Below are 21,838 nucleotides of genomic sequence, written 5' to 3' on the forward strand. Positions count from 1 at the left end.
GTGCCGAGTCAGTTGGACATATAAATCACAATATGGTCAATAAATATGTTATAAATACGCTTCAATTATAGCAATAGTTGCTAAATTATGGTTTTGAAAAATTTTCGTTCATGAATTTAAATATTAGTTTTTATAGTCCCCAAATAAAACCTTGCTTTGTCCTCCGTCGAACTTTTTCTACCAAACGTAGGGGTACAAATGAAGAATCAAACGTCCACGAGGCAAAAGGAATACAAGTTTATATAAAAAATGAAATGTCCTTTTAATAATGATTAATATCAAATCCTAGATGCCTTAAATTTTTCCTAATTAAGTTCAGCGGTGTACAATTCATTTAGCAAAATGTGGTTCAATATCTTAATGAATTAGGTGTCGAGTTCTACTCATGCGTTCCGAATTTGAAACTTCTTATCTGTCACATCTTGGCCCGGGCCCCCACCATATCCCGGGCTCGACTCCACCGTAGCACGATATTGTCTGCTTTGGATTCCGATCACGCCCTCATGGTTTTGTTTCTGGGAATGTTATATTGATAAGAATTCTAAGACATGATTTGATAATTATTCTAGACGCCGATCGTTCGTGGCGGCTATCATGCCTCGATTAAGGTCAGAGTGTGTCTTTATCTCTTAAATTATTACAATAATTTCAAACTTTCTCTATTCTGCTTAATAATAATAATAATAATAATAATAATAATAAAAGTAATAAAAAAAATGGTCCAATCAAAGAGGCGAACGAATCCGATGCTTGAAGTTGATCGCGCGACTTTTGCCATTCGCCCTACACTATATAAACCCCTTCCCACCAACACCAAATATCCATGCCAAACGCAGTCGATTTGAAGAAAATAGTTAAGCTTAACTATTTAAATTAAGCTTATTATTGTGTTTTATCGTCATCTCTCAGAGACAAAGAGAAGAAGAAGAAGAAGAAGAAATGGGAGGTAACACGTCACACTTTGAAGACTCGGATGAATCGGATGAATTTCCACGTGAACACAAGTCTCGCATCGTGGCCTTCCATTCCGAGGACCAATGGAACACCCACTTTGCTGCCGTCAAAGACAGCAATAAACTGGTAATTAATTATGTTTAAGCCCTTAAGAAGTTTGTAGGCTATGTAATTCAATTGTTTAAGGACATCCATTTTTACGTTGAAAGTCTGGAGTTCAAATTCTCCATTGTCGGTACTATCGTTTGTATAAAAGGAAAGCCATGGAGCCAACTGATTAATATATGATATATCAACTCTATTATACTCTACTCTGTTTATTTTAATGAAGTTGCTTAACTGATTAATATTTTGTTTGGATGGTGATGAACAGATGGTGATTGATTTCACGGCTAAATGGTGTGGACCTTGTAGAGCCATGGTGCCAATCTTCAGAGAGTATGCTGATAAATTCACCGATGTTGAGTTCGTCAAGATTGATGTCGACGAGCTATCGGTATATATATGCATGAATACTACTCATATTTTTCTTTAACTTAATGTATATGTTCCAATGAAAGATGTTTTCCAATGAAAGATGTTATTTACACCTCAAAAAAGTTATGATGCACTGATTTCTTGTAAAAAATATAAAAATGGAACTCACAAGCCGGAAAATGTAATGACTTTTTTAAAGTATCAATAACATCTTCTTGAAATATGGATTTGATCCATAACTGAATATGACGTATATATATATATCAGAGATGTTGTCTTAATTACCAAGTGACCAAGGAATACATTGCCACTTACCTTTGAATTTGATACCAAAAATGGAGAATAAAAGAACTTTTTTTTTTTTTTTTTTTTTATCAACCCGTGATTTTAAATATAAATATGAGTGACCATAAATTCTCGATCACAGATGACAAAAAATGAGATTATTAAAATATATATTATATATATGGTTTATAATTGATAAATGTTTATGGATGGATGCAGGATGTGGCAATGGAGTTTAGTGTGCAGGCAATGCCTTCATTTGTATTCGTGAAGAAAGGGGAGGTGGTTGATAAGGTCGTGGGGGCCATGAAAGATGAACTGCAGAAGAAGATTGAGAAACACAGGAGATCATAATTAAGTTTCCAGAAGAAGATTGAGGAACACAAGAGATCATAATTAAGTTTTAATTAGTAATCAATGAATTAATTAACTGATGCTGTGGTTTCTTGGATAGTACTTATGTACTCACTTATGAGTACCATATATACTTATTTTTTGGTTTGGCCTAATCAAACACGTGTTTCTTGTTTTTTAAAAGTTATTATGACACTATTTTTTAAAACAATAAAACATGTATTAAAATAACATTGGGCCAAATCTAAAAAGTAAATATATAAAGTATTTACTAGTGAGTACCTAAGTATTATCTAATTAAAGCTCGATCAATAATATATTATAATGACAACGTGATACCAACATGTGAGAGTGAAAAAAATAAAGCGAAAAGGAAAGAATATAGGAAAGCTGAATAAGGTGTAGAGTGAATAAGATTGATCATGTATTCTCTAATTTTCATGATTGTCTATGATGTTAGTATTTCTCAATTGTTATTTGACTCTTTTTGATAAATTGTAAGCTATGTATCAATAAATTTAGAGTAGTGTTATTCACACAATTAATTTTACTTTTCACATACTCCTCTTAATTTTTGGTCATCGGATTGAAAGAATTGAAGAAGATCAATGACCAAAACTAACAAAGATGTGTGGAAGGTAAAAATGTGTGTGTAAATATAATTATCCTAAATTTAATGGAGCACTTTGTATTGCTTTCTTTTAAAAAACATCGTAAACCTATTTTGTGGAATATTGCTACACTATAACGAAATATTCTTCATAAATTTTAAAAAGTTCTGTGTAAAATGGCAACATTTCACTATTTCGCAAACAAGTTAACAATAAAATGTGTTGAGTTTTGGCGAGATCTTTTGTGTATACATTAAGGACAATGTTATAATACATTTGGAAATATCGTCATCAATTGAATGACGTGAGTATTTCCAACGGTCCTTTTGTCTAGGTGGTTGGATTTCCAACTGTAAAAAGTTTGCAAATTTTCTACAGCTACCACATGGCAAGATTTGGGGCATCCAATGGTAATAGTTTTGAAAATTAATTAGAAGGCAAATTGGTCTTTATTTAAGGCTTGGGTGTTATTTATGACCTGATCACGGGAAATGAGATGAGTGTGCAACACATGTGGAATAAGATTCATGTACAATTTGTCGAGCAAATTCAAGGCACATCCTGGAGTGAGCAATCTATATTGAGTACGTACAGACATTTGCGTAAAGATTTGAAAGCTTGGCATGAAGCCATTGCTAAAGCAGAAGGAATTTATCGAAGTGGCGATAATCTAGCCAACCAAGTAATAACATTTTATTGTTAAGTCATGTTAAAACATAATTTAGGTAATTAAAAGTAGTAATTTGATTATGTAATTTATTATGTTGTTTTAGATTTCATTTTTCAGCAACTACAAACATAAATGTGATTCCATGTTGCCAACCAGAAATCGTTCACAAGGCACGAATGTTGGAACATTGTAAAGCATACTTCGAAGTACAAAGTTCTACCAAGCGGTCCAGAAGTTGTGTTGAAGAGACTCCCCTGCAAAAATCAACTATTGAAGAGTCGCCATTGGAGACCCTAATTGAATCGGTCGCACTAACTAAAGAAACCTCGAGGCTTATTGGTAAGAAGGTCACTAAGAAAAAAGCTGCAAGAGGGAGTTCTTTGAATAATAATTACTCAAAATTAGTTAATGAATTGGCTCGCCAACATGCATTGAATATGTAGCGAGACAAGTTAACATATGAACACAACAAGACAAGGCTAGAGATGAAATAAGGGCGAGAGAACGAGAGTTAAATTGGCAAAAACAGTAAGAGAAGAAGTATTAGGAGATTAGTCCCGACGCCTCGACGAGGAGTCCCCTAATTCAAAACATTTTTGGAAAAGTGAAAAATAACTTGTCATGAGTAGAAGGTTTTCTATGGAAGGTGAGGAAATTCCATACATTCCAAGGGAAGACGAACTGAGTCATACTAATTTTATTCCCTAAGTTAAAATTAATTATGTTTGTTTAATGTTATAGTTTTCCCTTGTATTTGAAATAATTTACTAGAGTTAGACTTTATTTGTGAAATAATGACACGTGGAGTATAAGACCAAAAAAACATAAAGAGAAAATAAAAAATTATATATGTGAATAGTAATCGTATTTGCCTTTGCCCTCCCTTTTCCCAAACGGGTGGACTTGCGCAAATGCAATGACTATTTAAAGTAATAGTAAACACAATCTCATTGCCCTTTCCCTTGTCTTGCCCTTGCTCCTAAAACTGGTGAACGTGCTCTTATGTGCATTGCATGGGTGGTGCGCAACTTGATGGAAGCCAAAATTTGGGACCACCGTAAAGGTCAAAATAGAGATACCCTTTTGTTAACCTCAATTACTTAATTAAATTGAGGAAATTGTAGCAATGATCCCTCAACTTTAACTCAATTGGAGTAATGGTCCATCAAATAAAAACTATTGGTCCCTTAACTCATCAAAACGTCTAACTACAGTCTTTTTCGTCAACTTCGTTAGAATTCTGTCAAAAGTCGCATGCCACGCACGTGAGGCTGAATCAATGGGAAAATATGAAAAATCAAATGAGAAAAATTGTGGCAATGGTCCCTCAACTTTAATCTAATTGGAGAAATGTTCTCTCAATTTAACTAAATTCAGTAAAGGTCTTTCTACACTAACTCAATTTTAACCCAATTGGAGTAATGACCTTTCACACTAATTCAACTGTAGCAATGGTCATTCCTGGCGCACATGACTTATTTTAACAAAATTCTAACGGAGTTGAAGAAAAGAACCATAGCTACGTGTTTTGATAAATTAAGGGACCATTGCTTTAGTTGAGTTAAAATTGAAGGATAATTGCTACAATTTTCTCAATTAAATTAGATTCCACAGTACACAGGGCTCATGAATTTGGATTTTATTCACAGAACTGTAAATTATGTGTAAATGTTATGTTCTGAAGTTGTTTTAGCAAAAACTATGTTATGTTATGAAATATATTATATTTGGCTTTTTAGCCAAAATGGTCCCGAAGATTTGCCTAACTCCTTACCTTGGTCCCTGAGATTTGAAATCAATAGAAGTCGTCCCTGAGATTGTCCACCATCAATCATTTTGGTCCCTCGGTGAAAAATTATGTTAAATAAGGATCAAAATGACAAAATTACTCTCAATATAATAAACAATATACCAAGATGATTTAACAAAAATTGAGGGTATTTTTATCATTTTATCCTTATTTTATGGAGATTTTTCACGGAATGATCAAAATAATTGATTGTGAACAAACTTAGGGACCAATTCTATCGATTTCAAATCTTAGGGAGCAAAGCGAGGAGTTATGCAAATCTCAGAGACCATTTTAACTAAAAAACCATTATATTTTAAACACTTTGACGGTTAGATTCAGATTATTGTATCATTGATCAAGAGTTTAATGATAAAATATCTTAAAATATATTGAACTCCGAAACATAAAAAAAAAAAAAAAAAAAAAAAAAAAAATCCGTTTGGTCATGTGATTATGCTGACTTTTAGTTTATTTTGGATGCTACTAATGGTGAACATATGCCATTCTCTTTTTTTACGTCATGTGACAAAACTTGCCGCTGACATTAACAGCAGCCAACCCTCTTTACACTCTGATTGATGTAATTAGGCATCCCAGCGTTTACCTTTAATTAGAAAATGAAAAATGAGTGAATTGACTTGGATCCTAATTCCAGAAACACCACCACTCACTGTCTCTCGGACTTCTACTTTTTTTCTATTTCATCTTTTTGCGGTGTTCATTTGAACGTCTCTGCTAAGAGCATATGGATAGAATTTGTCCTTAAAAACCGGCTTGTAAGAGAAAGGTGCCCAAAAGCTTCTAAACAACACTAGCACATACTATTTTTCGATATGGAGACAATTGAGTCCTAACATTTGATTACACTGCGCTTCCGTACGCAACAACTCTTAAATCAAAAAATTGACCATTGTAAGAATCGACTTGTAAGAAAAGGGTGTGCAAAAACTCTTAAACTACTATAATTAATGTCCTAAAAATATCCAATAAAGTGAAGAAAAAAATGTTTGATGTACTTCTTCATAGACGTATCATTAGAACCAGTGTCATCTCAGTTGGAGATATAATTACAATTTGATCAATAAATATGTTGTAAACACACTTTAATTATAGCAATACCCGTTGAATTATGATTTTGAAAACATTTCGTCCATGAATTCGAATATTAGATTTTGTAATCTCCAGATTAAATCTTGCTTTGACCTTTATTAGTTTTTTTTTCGCCGTCAATTTTTTCTACCAAACTTAAGAGTACGAATGAAGAATCAAACGTACACTATGCGAAAGGAATATGAGTTTATATTAAAAGAAAATGTCCTTTCTATAATGATTAATATCAATCCTAAGGTGCCTTGAATCTTTTCCAAATTAAGTTCAGCGGTGTACAATCTAGAGCGTAGCATGGTCCTATCAAAGAGGACGAATCCGATTCTTAATGTTCATCGCGCAACTTTTGCCCATTGTCCTAAACCACTATATAAACGCCTTCCCACCACACCAAATATCAAGCCAAACGCAGTCGATTAAAAGAAATTAATTAAGCTTATTATTTTGCTTCATCATCCTCTTAGAGACAAAGAGAAGAAGAAGAGCAAATGGGAGGCAACATGTCACACATTCAAGACTCGGATGAATCTTCACATGGACACAAGTCTCGCATCGTGGCCTTCCATTCCAAGCATCAATGGAACACCCACTTCGCTGCCTCCATAAACAGCGATAAACTGGTAATTAATTATATTTAAGCTCCCTAAGGAATTTGCAGGCTTTTTAGTTCAATTGCTTAAGGACATCCATGAAAGTCTCGAGTTCGAATTCTCCTTCCTGCACTCTTGTTTATATAAAAGGAAAGCCATAATTAAGCTCTATATATGATATACAACTCTACCATACTCTATTTATTTTAATGAAGTTGCTTAATTGATTACTAATTTAGTTTTGATGGAGATGAACAGATGGTGATTGATTTCACGGCTACATGGTGTGGACCTTGTAGAGCAATGGAGCCAATCTTCAGAGAGTACGCTGATAAATTCACAGACGTTGAGTTCGTCAAGCTTGATGTCGACGAGCTACCGGTATATATATTTATGCATGAATACTTCTCCTCATATTTTTCTTAAATTTTACATATATATTACCAAGAAAATTGTTAGTTACACTTCAAAAAAGTTATTATACATTGATTCCTCGCAAAAATATAAAATGGAATTCATAAGCAGGGAAATGTAATGACTTTTGTGAAGTATTAATAACGTCTTGTTGAAAAATGGATTTGATTCGTGATTGAACGTGACATACAAATATCATAAATGTTATCTTAGTTGCCAAGTAATTAAGAAATACATGGTCACTCACCTTTGAAAATAATATCATTAATGATGGAAAAAAAAAAAAAAATTTGTCAAGTTGTGATCTTAAATTTAACTATGAGTGGATGGATGCAGGATGTGGCAATGGAGTTTGGTGTGCAGGTAATGCCTTCATTTGTATATGTGAAGAAAGGGGAGGTGGTTGATAGGATCTTGGGGACCAGGAAAGATGAACTGCAAACGAAGATTGAGAAACACAGGACATCATAATTAAGTATGGATTAATTAACTGATGCTTTGAATAAATTATTAAAGCTCGATTGGGAATATATAATGACGATGACGTGCTACCACTGTGTGAGAGCTGAAGAAATAAAGGGAAAAAGAAAGAATATAGGAAAGATAAATAAGGTGTAGAGTAGGATTCTCTCCTTTTAAATTCTCCTCCCCTCAGTCTTTTACTATTGGAATCGTCACAATTAAGCCATATTGAAGAGGAAAGTAGAGAGAAGAGGAAGGGAGGAAAAGGAATTTGGGCGAAAGATAATCCTACTCTATAAGATTGATCATGTATTCTTTAATTTTCATGATTGTCTATGACGTTTGTATTTCTCACGTGTTTTTTTTAGTAAATTGTGAGCTATGTATCAATAAAATTTATCACTTAATTTGTGAGCCTTGTATTGCTTTCTTTAGATTAATTGGCTTTGTATAAAAAAAAAATTAAAAAAAATAAAATAAAATAAAAACTTCATAAACGTATTTGGGGAATTTCGCTGCACTATAATGAAATATTCTGCATGATTTTTAGGAAATTGTGCAGCAGCGAAAATTCCACTAGAATTTTGCAAACCAGTTAACAATCGTGAATAAAATTCGTTGAATTTTCGCAAGATGTTTTGTGTATATATTAAGGACAATGTTATAATACATTTGGAAATATTGTCATCAATTGAGTGACATAAGTATTTCCTTTTCAAGTAAAAAAAATTTAAAGATGAATAGAAAATTCCAACTGGGCATACAATTTAGCAATAACGTAGTTCCGTCTATTTGAACATCTCTAGTACATCTATAATACGAATTTTAAGAAGTTTGTGGTGTGGCAAAATTTCCTCGAAAATATAACTTATGACATTTCTTTAATTTTGGAAAACCGATTAAACATTTTGAGTAAAATTCCATTTTAAAAGTGCAATTTTGAGTTTTTGCAAGATCTTTAACATGAGCATCAAAGAAAAAAAAAGTGTAAGAAAAAAGTGCTAAGATCTTTAACAGTTATACAGGAGATACGCAATAAGTATATCACACGCATGCATGGGCATGGCCATTCTTGGTGCAAACAGAAGTAATCTTCTACTTCCAGTACTTATATGAACTCTACTAACGAAATAGGTTTGTAGCTTTTGCGAGATTCGACTGGTATGGAAGCAGGGACTGCTACCTTGTTTTATAGCTAGGGTTTTCATCAAATCCAGCCTATTATCGGACAGAATTTCAGCCCATACTCTACTAAATCAATTAAAGTCCCATCATGATTCTATATCTTTGTGTTTAGCTAATAAGGGTCCTAATAGATTGCTTATGGTTAAGACTCCAATATATCTACTACATTTAGGGCACCGAGAGTCCTTGAACGTCTAATGACTTGTAAACCAAGTCCTCTAGCCTACCAATTTTTGGATTCCAACGTTCAAGGTATCACCTCCACCCAGCACTCTCCTCAGACCATCCTTCTGTTCTGCACTGAGCTTCGCTGGAAAGACCACGTCGAACTTGATCCTAAGGTTTCCCTTTCTTGACCGGATCTTTAGAGATGGGCATTACGCCATTACCTCATTAGCAACCACCTCCTCATGGCCAGGTTTGATTATGTCTCTCACCGGGATCATGAGAACCCTTCTTCCAGCCAGGCTTGATGTCTATCTCTAGTATTTCCTCAATAGTCTTTGGCTTACTGCAACAGAGACGTTATTTCAACATTATAATGCCAAAAAAAAAAAAAAAAACAACTACTAGGGTGGGGCAAAAATCTTCTGGAAAAGAAAATGCGTTTTAGAAGGGAGGAACGTATTGTTACATCCAACTAGTATAACTTGCGTGTGATCAAACTAAAATGACATGGGCCAACATATTGACCTAACCAACTGAGATAATCCACGTCTACCTAATTACACACAAATTAATAACACATCATTTGGGTAATAACAAGGTAAGAAAGATCATGAAGCCTAAAAGAAATCTAATCCAAAATCCATTTTAAATGTTTCTTAATTATTCAATTTTAGATTGAATTAAAAGTCAAGATCATCCACCCAAAACGGCAATTTTATCCAATGTAACAGTAATCCCCCAGCTTATTAGATTCTGAAGTATATTATATTTAAAAGCTTTAATTGTTAAATTTTAATCACCGTATTATTGATTAAGAATCTAATGATCAAATATTTTAAAATATAACGTAATCTGAAACATAAAAGAAATTCCATTTGGTCATGTGATTAAGCTGACTTTTAGTTTTAGTTTTGGTTTTGGAAGCTGCTTAAGGTGAATATATGCAATTCTCTTTGTTTTTTTACGTCATGTGACAAAACTTGCCCGTTGACATTAACAACAGCCAACTCCTCTTTACACTCTAATTGGTGTAATCCCAGCATTTACCTTCAATTAGAACATGATAAATGGTTGAATTGACTTTTAATAAGAGATCCCAACTCCGGAAACACCACCTCTCACCGTTTGTCATTCTGACTTAATAAATGTCTTGGATTCATTTGTATGTGGTTTAATAGAGTATTGTGTTTCTAACCATAATTTCAAGTTCGAACACCCCCCCCTTCCCCCTCTCGCTAATAAAAGAAATTTTTTAAAATAAAAAAAGAAACGTCTTGGATTCATCTGCTAAGAACATATGGATAGAACTTGACCTATAAAACCGACTTGTAAGAGAAAGGTGCCCAAAATCTTTTAAACAACTCTATCATATGTTATTTTTTGATATGGGGACAATTGAGTAATAACATTACACCACTCTTCTATATGCAATAACTCTTAAACCGAACAATTTATCATTTTAAAAGTAGGCTTGTAAGGAAAGAGTGTGCAGAAACTCCTAAAACTACTATAACGTCCTAAAAATATCCATAGAAGTGGAAAAAAATTGCTATATCTACCTCTTCGTGAACATATCATTAGAACTAATGTCGTCTTAATTGGAGATATAATTCACAATATGATCAACAAATATGTTATAAATACTTTATTTATAGTAATAGTCGTTGAATTATTATTTTGAAAACATTTCATCCATAAATTTGAATATTGGCTTATGTAGTCCTCAAATTAAATCTTACTTTGCCCTCTGGACTAGAATTCTCACATCTCTTATTTTCATAGGAAAGAGAAAAAAAATATATGAGAGAATCCTACTCCTGCCCTCTATCAATCTTTTACGCCGTCAATTTTTCTACAAAATGTAGGGGTACGAACTGCGAATGATGAATCAAACGTGCACTATGCAAGGGAATGAGTTTATATATAAAAATATATATATATCCTTTTTCTAATTATTAATATCAAATCTTAGCTGCCTTAAAATTCTTCCGAATTAAGTTCAGTGGCATAGTACAAAGAGGCGAAACGAATCCCATTCTTATATTTCATCACAGAACTTTTGCCCTTGCCCAAAACCACCATATAAACCCCTTCCCACCAACACCAAATATCCACGCCAAACGCAGTCGACTGGAAGAAAATAATTAAGCTTATTATTTAGTTTTATCATCATCTCTTAGAGACAGAGAAGAAGAAGAAAAAACGGGAGGCAACATATCTCACATTCAAGACGACGAATCTTCACATGAACACAAGTCTCGCGTCGTTGCCTTCCATTCCAAGCATCAATGGAACACCCACTTCGCTGCCTCCAAAGACAGCAATAAACTTGTAAGTAATTATAATTAAGCTTTTTAAAGAGTTTGTAGGCTTTGTAATTCAATTGTTTAAGTAATAACTGATATAACAGAAATATAGTTAGAAGGGTATTATTGTAATTTCATTTCCTAAAGTTCAATTGTATACATTTTCTCCAATCAATCAATACAATCTCTCTTGTTTCTCTCTATCATCTTCCTCTTCATCTGTACCAATTCTTCATCTTTTGTAATGTAGTTAATATAGTCTGAGAGCACCAAGGCTCACGCCATGGATCTTGGTGATCGATTCCTCTTCTCTCATTACTTTCTAACCTTCTTCATTACTTTCTTTTGTTTCCGCGTATTTGATCGTTTATGCTTCCATATTCATAGTTCTTATTTTTGGTCTCTGGATTTTTCCGCCGAGGGTTTTGTGTTTAGTTTTGGGGTTTTTCCTCTGGGTTTCAAGATGAAGCCGGTGAGACCAACACGGCACCACTACTTGACCTTCACATGGAAGACGTCGGCCCTTTCCTCTTCCTTCACCTTTGGAACAACCACCTTCAGCATGCCATTCTTCATCTCCGCCTTGATATTATCAGTCTTAAACCCCTTCTCCGGCAGTTCGATTCCGGTGTTGTACCTCTGAGCCAGGAACAGAGAGTAAACTGAAGCTGATTCATAGAACAGGTAGAGTGTCATCATGAACACGAAACAGTGGCGTTCAGGGCTTCTGCTAAATCGGCGGTGGAGAGAGGGGAGGATAGCTAAAATTCGTAGGGGTTAGGGTTTTCATGAAGACTGCATAGTTTCAGAACTTGGGGATATGAAATTCGAAAGAAATTAGGGATTTGAGAGAGATTTAGTCTATGAACAGAGAGTGTCGGTCAAAAGATTACGGTGCCAAGATCCATCTTCTTTCTACTGTGCAAATCTCAATTCGGTGGTGATTCTTTCTGTTATTCGTCTGGGAATTTCTCTTCTTCGTTGCTGATTGGAAAGTGGGATCTTGGACTCTGTCAGGTTGTTACTTGTATCTATCCTCTTCTTTATGCATATATGGTGTTTGTGGAATTGCTGCAGAAGATAAAGTGTGAGATTTTATACCTGATTAATTGTGAAGGCCATTGACATTAGTTGAAGAATGATGAAATATAGTTTCTTAATTGTTTGCCAAGATAATTTTTTGTTGATGGTTATTCAAATTATGCTATCTGTGTTCTATATCTGCCACTTTGATCCATGTTCTGTTCTCTATTATGGAGAAAATTTCTCAACTTTGTGCAGTCCACATGTTTGAAGAAATGCACAGCTCAAGTTGTTTTGTGAAGTTGGTGAAGACACATGTTTGTCAAGTTGTTTTGATGTTTTTTGGATGAATTATCTAAGATAAACTATTGTTTCATTCAGTGATTTGGTTGGATTACAAGATTTTAAGAAAGTGTCATTCTTTCTTGATGGATAGGAAAGTATCATTCTTTCTTTGATTCCATAGAATTTGTCAAGAGTATCATTCTCTTGTTGCTTTAGAATTTGTGAAGAGTGTCATTCTCTTGTTGCCTTAGCATTTGTGTCAAGAGTGTTATTCTCTTGCTGCCTAGAAGAATTTATCTGTTTTGATTTTTGGATTGTACTTGTGTTTTTCATCATGGCTTCACCAACGGCTAAAGTTGTAGTTTTGTGTGATGATAATGGAGTGAGCAGAGGTTTTGGTTTGTGTCTCAAATCTTCAAGAAGCTACAAAAGCTCTTAGTAATCTTTTGGTCAGCAGTTATGTACATTAGGAGGAAGTTCTGAGTGGGTAGACATGCCACCAGGTTTAACTAATTGGGTAGAAGAACCAATTGTAGGCATGATATGGACAACATTCTTTACATGAGCAACCTTGAGAAGTGATGCAGCATCCGAAGGAAAAGCAACACGTGCCCCAGCAGCAAAATGCAGCAGCTCTTACCATCCTATCAGCCTTCATAGGACTACGGTTTAGCTTCAACAGTAGTAAAATGGTTACTTGTAATTGTTCCAACAAGCTTACTGTTAGGTTATTCCAAAGTTGATGTAGTTAAAAGTGCTACAATGTTGGATCATCAACTTTATTCGAAATTGTTACTATCAGCATCAAAAGTGGAACTTGTATCAAAGATGTGGGACTGAACATTCAAATCACTTTATATTTTCGAGATAGCAAGGTTGTCCAAACTATCATACACTACTCCAAACTGCAAAAGACAGGGGTTTGGGGTTTTCTACAGCGTTTAGCTTCATAATAGTAATTGCAGATGTATTTACAAAAGGATTGCACAATCCATTGTTCTTGAAGCATTGCAGACATCTTAATCTTGTAGTTCCAGATCAGTCTCAAATACCTGGCTAGTTCAAACTTCACTTGGATACTCCAAGTTTAGTTTGAGGGGAGAGTAATAACTGATATAACATAAATATAGTTAGAAGGGTATTACTGTAATTGGGTATATGGCTATATAAGGGATTGTATAGCTTTCATTTCCTATAAGTTCAATTGTATACATTTTCTCCAATCAAACAATACAGTCTCTCTTGTTTCTCTCTATCATCTTCCTCTTCATCTCTACCAATTCTTCATCTTTTGCAATGTAGTTAACATTAAGGACATTCAGACCTACGTGTGAGAGTGGAAGAAATAAAGTGAAAAAAGAAAGAATATAGGAAAGATATATAAGGTGCAGGGGGTGAATAAGATTGATTATGTGTTCTTTAATTTTCATGATTATCTATAATGCTTGTAATTGAGTGTTAGTTCACTTTTTATTGATAAATTATGAGCAATGTATCAATTATCACTTTGTATTGCTTTCTTTTTTATTAATTTGCTTTGTTAAATCATCGTAAACCAATTTTGTGGAATTTCGCTGCACTATAACGAAATATTCTAGAATTTTAAGAAATTTTTGGTGCGGCGAAAATTTCACTAGAATTGCAAACCAATTAACAATCGTGATTTAATTTGTAGAGTTTTGGCAAGATCTTTTTGTGTATACATTAGGAACAACGTTATAATACATTTGGAAATATGGTCAGCAACTGAGTGACATAAGTATTCCAGCAGGGCATAAAATTTAGCCATAACGTAGTTCTATCCATCTGAACATCTGAACATCTCTAGTATATCCTGCATGAAATTTAAAAAGTTTGAAGTGTGACAAAAGTTCCACGAGAATATAATTTATGATAATTTTTTTATCTTCAGAAAACCCATTAAACATCGTAAGTAAAATTCTTTTTGAAAAACACAATTTTTGAGTTTTTGCAGGAACTTTGACATGAGCATCAAAGAAAAATATTATGATACACCATTAGAAATTAATCTCACAATTTATGGAGCCCCATTAGCATTTCTTACAATATTGGATTCCAAACATTCAAATTAGAGTTCCTAGTATGCACAATTGCACCGTGGAAAGATAAAATATTTACATGATCTTACATTGACAATTAGGGTTAAATAGATTTGGTTTTTATCCCAAGCATATGAATTCTCATAGCCTTCAGGTATCACCTCCACCCAGCACTCTCCTCAGACCATCCTTCTGTTCTGCACTGAGCTTCGCCGGAAAGACGACGTCGAACTTGACCCTAAGGTTTCCTTTCTTGGTCGGATCTTTAGAGATGGGCATTCCCTCATTAGCAACCACCTCCTCATGGCCAGGTTTGATTATGTCTCTCACCGGGATCTTGAGAACCCTTCCGTCCAACGTTGTCAGATTGACGACCGCCGCGGTGAGAGCCTCTAGTAGGGATAATTTCTGAGTGACCACAAGGTCATTCCCATCCCTCTTGAAATGAGGGTGGGGTTTCTCGTCGATGACGAAGATGAGATCAGCCGGAGAGAAGCCCGGCTCTTGGTTTCCTCTCTCTGGGAATGTGATCTTTGTACCCTTCTTCCAGCCAGGCTTGACGTCTATCTTTAGGATTTCCTCAATAGTTTTTGGCTTACTGCAACAGAGTTGTTGCTTCAACGTTATAAGGCAAAAAAGAGCTACAACAGAGGGCAAAAATCTTCTGGAATAGAAAATGCGTTTCACAAGGGCGGAACGCATTGTTCTGGCCAACTGGTATAACTCGCGTCTAACATATTGCCCTGACCAACTAACGTAATATCAACGTCTACCCAATTACACACAAATTAAGAACACATTATTTGGGTAATATCAAGTTAAGAAAGATCATGAACCTGAGAGAAACCTAATCCAAAATCCATTTCAAATGTTTCTTATTCAATTTTAGGTTGAATTAAATGTCAAGATCACCTACCTAAAAACGGCAATTTAATCCAATTTTAACCATATTAACAGTAATCCCCCAGCTTATCATGCCTTAATCAAAGTCAACTAAACAAGTCAACAGACGCAGAACTCTCAATTAACAAACCATACAAACACATCACTTCCCGAAAATCAAAATCTCAGTTAACAGAAAAAAAAAAAAAAAAAAAAAAGAAACAAACTTTGCAGCAATTCCGACATATTAAAAAAAAAAAAAAAAAAAAACCAACCAGAAAACAAACAGAAACAGAGTACTCACCCGAACCCGTCAGGAACAGTTCTCGAAATCCTCATCTTCCTCCTCGCCCCCCTGTAAAGATCCTCCAAACTGCACACCAACTTGCTCTCTGTCGCCGCAGCCTTCTTACTCTTCAAATTACCATTACGCCCTTCGCCATTCACACTGCTCTTCTTGAACACCTTGTCCCCAACGCCGCCAGATCCGCCGAAAAACTCGGCGAAAATGTCATCCGGGTCGCCGCAGTTGAGCCCCTCCTCGCCGTAGATGTCGTAGATCTGGCGCCGCTGCGGGTCGCTGAGAACATCGTACGCCTGGCACACCTGCTTGAACTTGGCCTCCGCTTCCTCGTTGTCGACCAGGTTCTTGTCGGGGTGCCACCTCATCGCCAGGCGCTTGTACGCCTTCTTCAGGTCCTCCTGGGTCGCGTTCCGGTTCACTCTCAGCACGTTGTAGAAATCCACACCCATGTGATTGCTCTGATCGAAATTATCAACGGCTCTGATTTGATAGGGGATAGTCGGAGAGAAAAGCCGGATGTGGAAAAGTGGTTATCCAGCAGACAGCAAACGCGGTTTTAAATTTGGCGTTTGGAGTTATAATTTTCAGTGTTTGGTGCGCGTTTCGTCAATGGAGCGGTGGTGGGGGTATTGGAGTGAGGGACACTGCGGGGATTTTAAATAAATCAAATCTGTAGCAGAACGTGCAGTGAGGTGGGAGCCTAGCAGACTTGAAGCATCTTTGTAGACTTTGTTTTATTTTTTATTTTTTAAGGAAATATATTTGTAGTTACAGTTGCACAGATTCTGGTAGGTCGTTGGTATTGCAAATTTTTTATAGGTGCTGAAAATATAAGTGATTTGATGTATTATTATTCGTGTTATAAGAAAATTGAATGATATAAAATGATGTATTATAGTTTTATACATTAATAAAAAAATTCTACGTGTTATACTTGAAATGGTAATATTATGCGACTTTGTCTATTGTGTTGGATGTATATTGGGAACAAGGTGATTTCAAACCACACAAAGTTCGAAAAATACACATGTGAAAGTCTTCTGAGTACCCTTCTAATGTTTGGCATGGGTGTCTTTGTGCCCACAAAATATTTGATGTAATATCTGCTCTGCACATCTCGGCAACACTTGGCATGTTGCGTTAAGAGCACTTGACAAATTCTCTCGATAGCACTTATCAGATTCCTTCGATATATCTCGATATCTGTTTCATATGTGCTCAACACAGTTCATTTGACGACAAGAAGTCCAACAAGTGTTTGATAAAATGTATGGGCAAATAAACTGAAATTGTATTACTTGCTTCGCGCTTGCTTTGTTTTAAAAACTTAAATCTTTAACACTAATACCCACAATGTTAGAATCTTAAATCCGTAAAGTCTGAATACATCCTAATGTTGGTCCACGTTGCAGAGCCAGATGAGTGATATTTGGGTGGCCGCTTTATACGTAATCTTTGCGTAACACGACATCGTTTTGGTGCTTTTTTACCCTCGTTTAAGTTGAAAATAGTGATTAATACGCCGGCCTTTCTTCTTTAAATATGTGACATTGTGAATATTAAATTGTCAGTGTATCTTGTGAAGCTGTAATTTGGCGTCCGACATGCTTCGGAGCATTCAATAATTGTAATGAGCAAGAATCGTAAAAAAGCAGCTGGCCGGCGAATTGACTTATGAAAGTAGGCAATGACATATTATTTGCTTGCTTATGGGACAAGGAGTTGTTGTCGATGCTACTTGCAACCATGAGTGTAACGAAATGATAAAGGGTAAATTAGATTTAATATTTCGAAAAGTAACATTCAGAAGGAAGGCAGAATAATCAAAACACATTGGGGGAAATTATAAACATAAAAGCTCAGCCCAATAAGCAAACAATCAAAAACTAAAATCTTAATTTTTATCTTCCATACGCAAAGAGCAGCTCCTGCCGCCGCCGCTGCCACGAACGTCTTCCCAGCAGCCACCAAGACAACAGCATTAGAGAAGACAACTGAGTGAAAAACTAAAGAACATAAGACAGAGAAATTTGACAATGGAGAAGTGGCGATGAACGCCGAGGATGGGGCATGAAGCCCAAACTGCCACCGGCACCCAAAGTACATGCTAGGGCCGATGGCTAGGGCTTTTCTGTGCTTGTATTTTCTTCTAATAATCCAGACTATTTAGTAGTATAAAGAATGGAGGGTTATAATATCATTCTTCGTAAAATATTATTTGTCATTCTACGATACAAAAAACCTTATTAAGATTGATTATTTACAAGTGATTCATCATATAGTGTATTAGATCAATATAATAGTGACAGACTATTCATATGGGTTAGATATTGGGAAAGGGATCATCTCTGGATCCCTTCACCTAATCCATCAAGTCTGGGGATCCGGACCGTTGAAATTTGATCCAATGGCTACAAATAGGGGTCCACTTTAAAAGTTATAATAACTTTAGCCGTTGAATTAAATTTTAACAGACTGAATTCCCAAACTTGATGAATTAGAATGAAGAGATCCGGATAAAATCCCTTTGCACGATATTGGTTATAAGTTTACAAGTGGAAGTTTGTTTGATGCCGCGAAAGAAGTCATCATCCACGTCCAAATCCAATGGCCCAGTGGTGATATGACGATGGCGGTAAAGCTACTTTTCTCTAACCGACGTGAAGAAAGCATGGAAAGATGAACAGTTTTCAGTTTTCAATTACGAAATGCTTTCTCTTTAAGTGATTGTCAAGTTGTCTTTAATTTTGCTTTTTCCGTGATGATAAAAGAGGAACGCCAAAGCAAAGTGTCATCTATTTAAAGGGGAATGCCAAAAGTCTAAGCATTCGCATGGAAGATAAGATAAGAACTAGGGTTTCTTTAATATAGTGCTTTATTATTTCTTTAATAATTCAGACTAGTTAGTTCGAGAAATAAACGGTTATAATTGAATTAAGTTAATATTTTTTTTTTCAACTTATCAATCTAATAGATAAAAAATCAAACTACTTATTTGTCCGCACTATTGAAGATAAACCTGTCAAAAATGAATATGAACTAAATAGGATAAAAAATGAGTTACAAAATGTTGATACGAGGGCTTAAAATTACACCATGGTTACTAAATGTTCTGTAGTGGATTCCTTCCTCACTTGACAAACATAGCCTTTAAGGTTGAAAACCTAGCTCAAATAATTTGATGCCCCGATATTGTTTGCATAAAAAATCGACTAAATATGCTGACTATAGTGAAATTTTACGAAAACTCCATAAATTTGTATAAGATCATCACTACGTAACATCTTAATTTAATAATATAATATTATATATAAATTTTATATGTGATAAGTTTACGTGACGATGAACTTATTCCATCTACCACGACATCCATTCGAGGTAATTTGCTGCCACTCACAAATGTTTCTAGCAACCACACGAAAACAAGTTTTGGCAAAAAATAAATAAAAATAAAAAAGACGATAAAACCGATTTCGATCTGCTTATGATTTGGCGGCGTTGTAAAGATTCGGCAGCGCGGCAATGGTTCTGGCAACCACACCAACCCCACGTCCTCATCATCTCCCTCTCCCCAACACCAACAATGGAGACTCCCGCACCCACCACCACGCCCATCTCCTCCGCCTGCTGAACGAATGCACGGACATGTCACAGCTCAAGCAAATCCACGCCCACACATTGCGCACCACATCGCCCACCAACCCCCACACCCTCTTCCTCCACAGCCGAATCCTGCATTTCTCCTCCCTCGCTGACATCAACTACGCGTTTCGGGTTTTCGACCAGATCGAAAAACCCAATTCGTTTATGTGGAACACTCTCCTCCGGGCCTGCGCTCGAAGCTCCGAGCGCGAAGAGCAGGCAATACTGTTTTACTGCAAAATGCTGGAAGAAGGGGATGTTTTTCCCGACGAATATACTTTCCCGTTTGTTCTCAGAGCTTGTGCGTACTTGTTTGCCTTGTCTGAAGGGAAACAAGCGCATGGAAACGCTGTGAAACTTGGGTTTGATTCGGATGTGTATGTAAGCAACAGTTTGATTCATCTGTATGCGTCTTGTGGGTGTTTGGAGTTGGCAGAGAAGGTGTTTGAGGAAATGCGCGAAAGAAGAAGCATTGTGTCGTGGAATGTTATGATTGACTCGTATGTTCGGGTTGGGGAGTTTGAGACTGCGCTGAAGGTGTTTGGTGAAATGCGGAAGGTGTTTGAGCCTGATGGGTACACAATGCAAAGCGTTATAAATGCTTGCGCTGGGTTAGGGGCTTTGTATTTGGGGATGTGGGCTCATGGTTATGTGTTAAGGAAGTGCGACAGTAGTGTAGCTAGCGATGTTTTGATCAATTCTTCGTTGGTTGATATGTATTGCAAATGCGGGTCCTTGAAACTTGCTCAGCAAGTATTCGATAGGATGCCTAAACGCGATGTGACTTTGTGGAATTATATGATTCTAGGGCTCGCCCTGCACGGGCAAGCTGAGGCAGCTTTGAAGTGTTTTGATTGTTTGGTTGAAACGGAAAGCTTTGCGCCCAATTCTATCACATTTGTCGGAGTTCTGAGTGCATGTAATCACAGAGGAATGGTTGAAGAAGGCCGTAGGTTTTTTGATATGATGGTAAAGGACTACAGGATTGAACCAAGGCTAGAACACTACGGATGCCTAGTTGATCTTCTGGCACGTGCAGGTTTCATCGACGAAGCTTTGAATTTGGTAACAACAATGCCTGTTAAACCCGACACTGTAATATGGAGGAGTCTTCTCGATGCTTGTAGCAAGCAACACGAAGCTAGCATTGAGCTAAGCGAAGAAGTGGCCAGGCAGATCCTCGAGTCCTCAGAAGGGGATGTTTCTAGCGGTGTTTATGTGCTCTTGTCAAGAATCTACGCCTCGGCTAGCCGTTGGAATGACGTCGGATCAATTAGGAAACTAATGGCGGAGGACGGCATAACAAAAGAGCCGGGGTGTAGTTTGATAGAGATTGATGGTATAACCCACGAGTTTTTTGCTGGAGATACATCGCATCCTCGCAGTAGAGAAATTTTTCGGGTCCTTGATACGATCAAAGAGAAGCTGGAGGCAGTAGGGTATGCGCCGGAATGTTCCCAAGGAGATTTGATTGATGAAAAACGATGGCAATCGGTTGGTGTTGGGCTGCACAGCGAGAGAATAGCCATTGCCTTTGGACTGTTGAACTTGAAGCCTGGCGTGCCCATACGTATATTTAAGAATCTGCGGATATGCAACGATTGCCATAAGGTGACCAAATTAATTTCTGAATTATTTGACGTGGAGATTATCATGAGAGATCGTGCTCGATTCCATCACTTTAAAGATGGCGTCTGCTCTTGTATGGATTATTGGTAGCTTTTTGCTCTTGTATTGTATCCCCAGTCAGCCATGTATATAGAAAAATGCTATGGAGACTTGCTCAAAAGTGGTACTCTTCTTAACTCTTTGCCGCCTCATGTTTTTATTACAATGGTTTGTAAAGTTAGCAAGAAAATTAACGTTAATTGTGAGGTGATAGACAGTCCTCGGAGAATCCCACTTTCATTAGCATTCTTCCAATATTTTGAGATTCTCAAATCCAATGTTGTATCATACTACGAGACAACATACTAATTGGCAAGAACGCACCGAAGTGGATTTGAGTATCTCAGCGTTATACTACAAACCCTAATTGACTTTTGAGTAGAGATGTCAAGCTTATATGGTCTTAACGAGCTTATCAAAGGTGAATAACTTGATCCTGTCAATAATACTATGTACACAAATATTTCTTTAGACCACTCGAAAGTCACACAAAAATTTCTGAAGACCACTCAAAATTCAAAAAATATACATGTGAAAATCGTCTCAAGATCCTTCAAATATTAGTATGCGTTCTTTTTGTGTCTACCAAGTATTTGATA

General features: G+C 36.1%; 4 protein-coding genes and 1 long non-coding RNA gene across 5 annotated transcripts; 4 read left to right on the forward strand and 1 right to left on the reverse strand.

Moving 5' to 3' along the window:
• The first annotated feature begins 822 nt into the window (after positions 1-822).
• LOC125471349 (thioredoxin H-type-like) lies at positions 823-2,301 on the forward strand. Its single transcript, XM_048571668.1, has 3 exons — positions 823-1,080; positions 1,328-1,450; positions 1,936-2,301. The coding sequence occupies exons 1-3, from the start codon at positions 940-942 to the stop codon at positions 2,068-2,070; spliced, it is 399 nt and encodes a 132-aa protein (XP_048427625.1). The 5' UTR covers positions 823-939; the 3' UTR covers positions 2,071-2,301.
• A 4,363-nt stretch (positions 2,302-6,664) lies between these two features.
• LOC103950887 (thioredoxin H2-like) lies at positions 6,665-8,064 on the forward strand. The gene is made up of 3 exons (XM_009362137.2): positions 6,665-6,870; positions 7,099-7,221; positions 7,591-8,064. The coding sequence occupies exons 1-3, from the start codon at positions 6,739-6,741 to the stop codon at positions 7,723-7,725; spliced, it is 390 nt and encodes a 129-aa protein (XP_009360412.2). The 5' UTR covers positions 6,665-6,738; the 3' UTR covers positions 7,726-8,064.
• A 3,141-nt stretch (positions 8,065-11,205) lies between these two features.
• On the forward strand, positions 11,206-13,936 carry LOC125471576. The gene is made up of 2 exons (XR_007253705.1): positions 11,206-12,392; positions 13,220-13,936. It is a non-coding gene; the product is annotated as an uncharacterized LOC125471576 (long non-coding RNA).
• Positions 13,937-14,669: 733 nt separating this feature from the next.
• LOC125467877 (dnaJ homolog subfamily B member 4-like) lies at positions 14,670-16,378 on the reverse strand. Its single transcript, XM_048572162.1, has 2 exons — positions 15,930-16,378; positions 14,670-15,341 (listed from the first exon to the last, which is right to left on the reverse strand). Exons 1-2 carry the CDS (start codon positions 16,376-16,378, stop codon positions 14,894-14,896), a joined length of 897 nt encoding a protein of 298 aa, XP_048428119.1. The 3' UTR covers positions 14,670-14,893.
• A 2,912-nt stretch (positions 16,379-19,290) lies between these two features.
• On the forward strand, positions 19,291-21,371 carry LOC103950960 (pentatricopeptide repeat-containing protein At1g59720, chloroplastic/mitochondrial). The gene has a single exon (XM_009362223.3). It carries the CDS (start codon positions 19,452-19,454, stop codon positions 21,288-21,290), a length of 1,839 nt encoding a protein of 612 aa, XP_009360498.3. The 5' UTR covers positions 19,291-19,451; the 3' UTR covers positions 21,291-21,371.
• The last annotated feature ends 467 nt before the right edge of the window (positions 21,372-21,838 follow it).

Source organism: the organism of the source record quoted next, unplaced genomic scaffold (genome assembly GCF_019419815.1).
Source record: "Pyrus x bretschneideri cultivar Hongxiangsu unplaced genomic scaffold, Pyrus_bretschneideri_v1 Contig6, whole genome shotgun sequence".
Taxonomy (NCBI): Eukaryota; Viridiplantae; Streptophyta; class Magnoliopsida; order Rosales; family Rosaceae; genus Pyrus; species Pyrus x bretschneideri.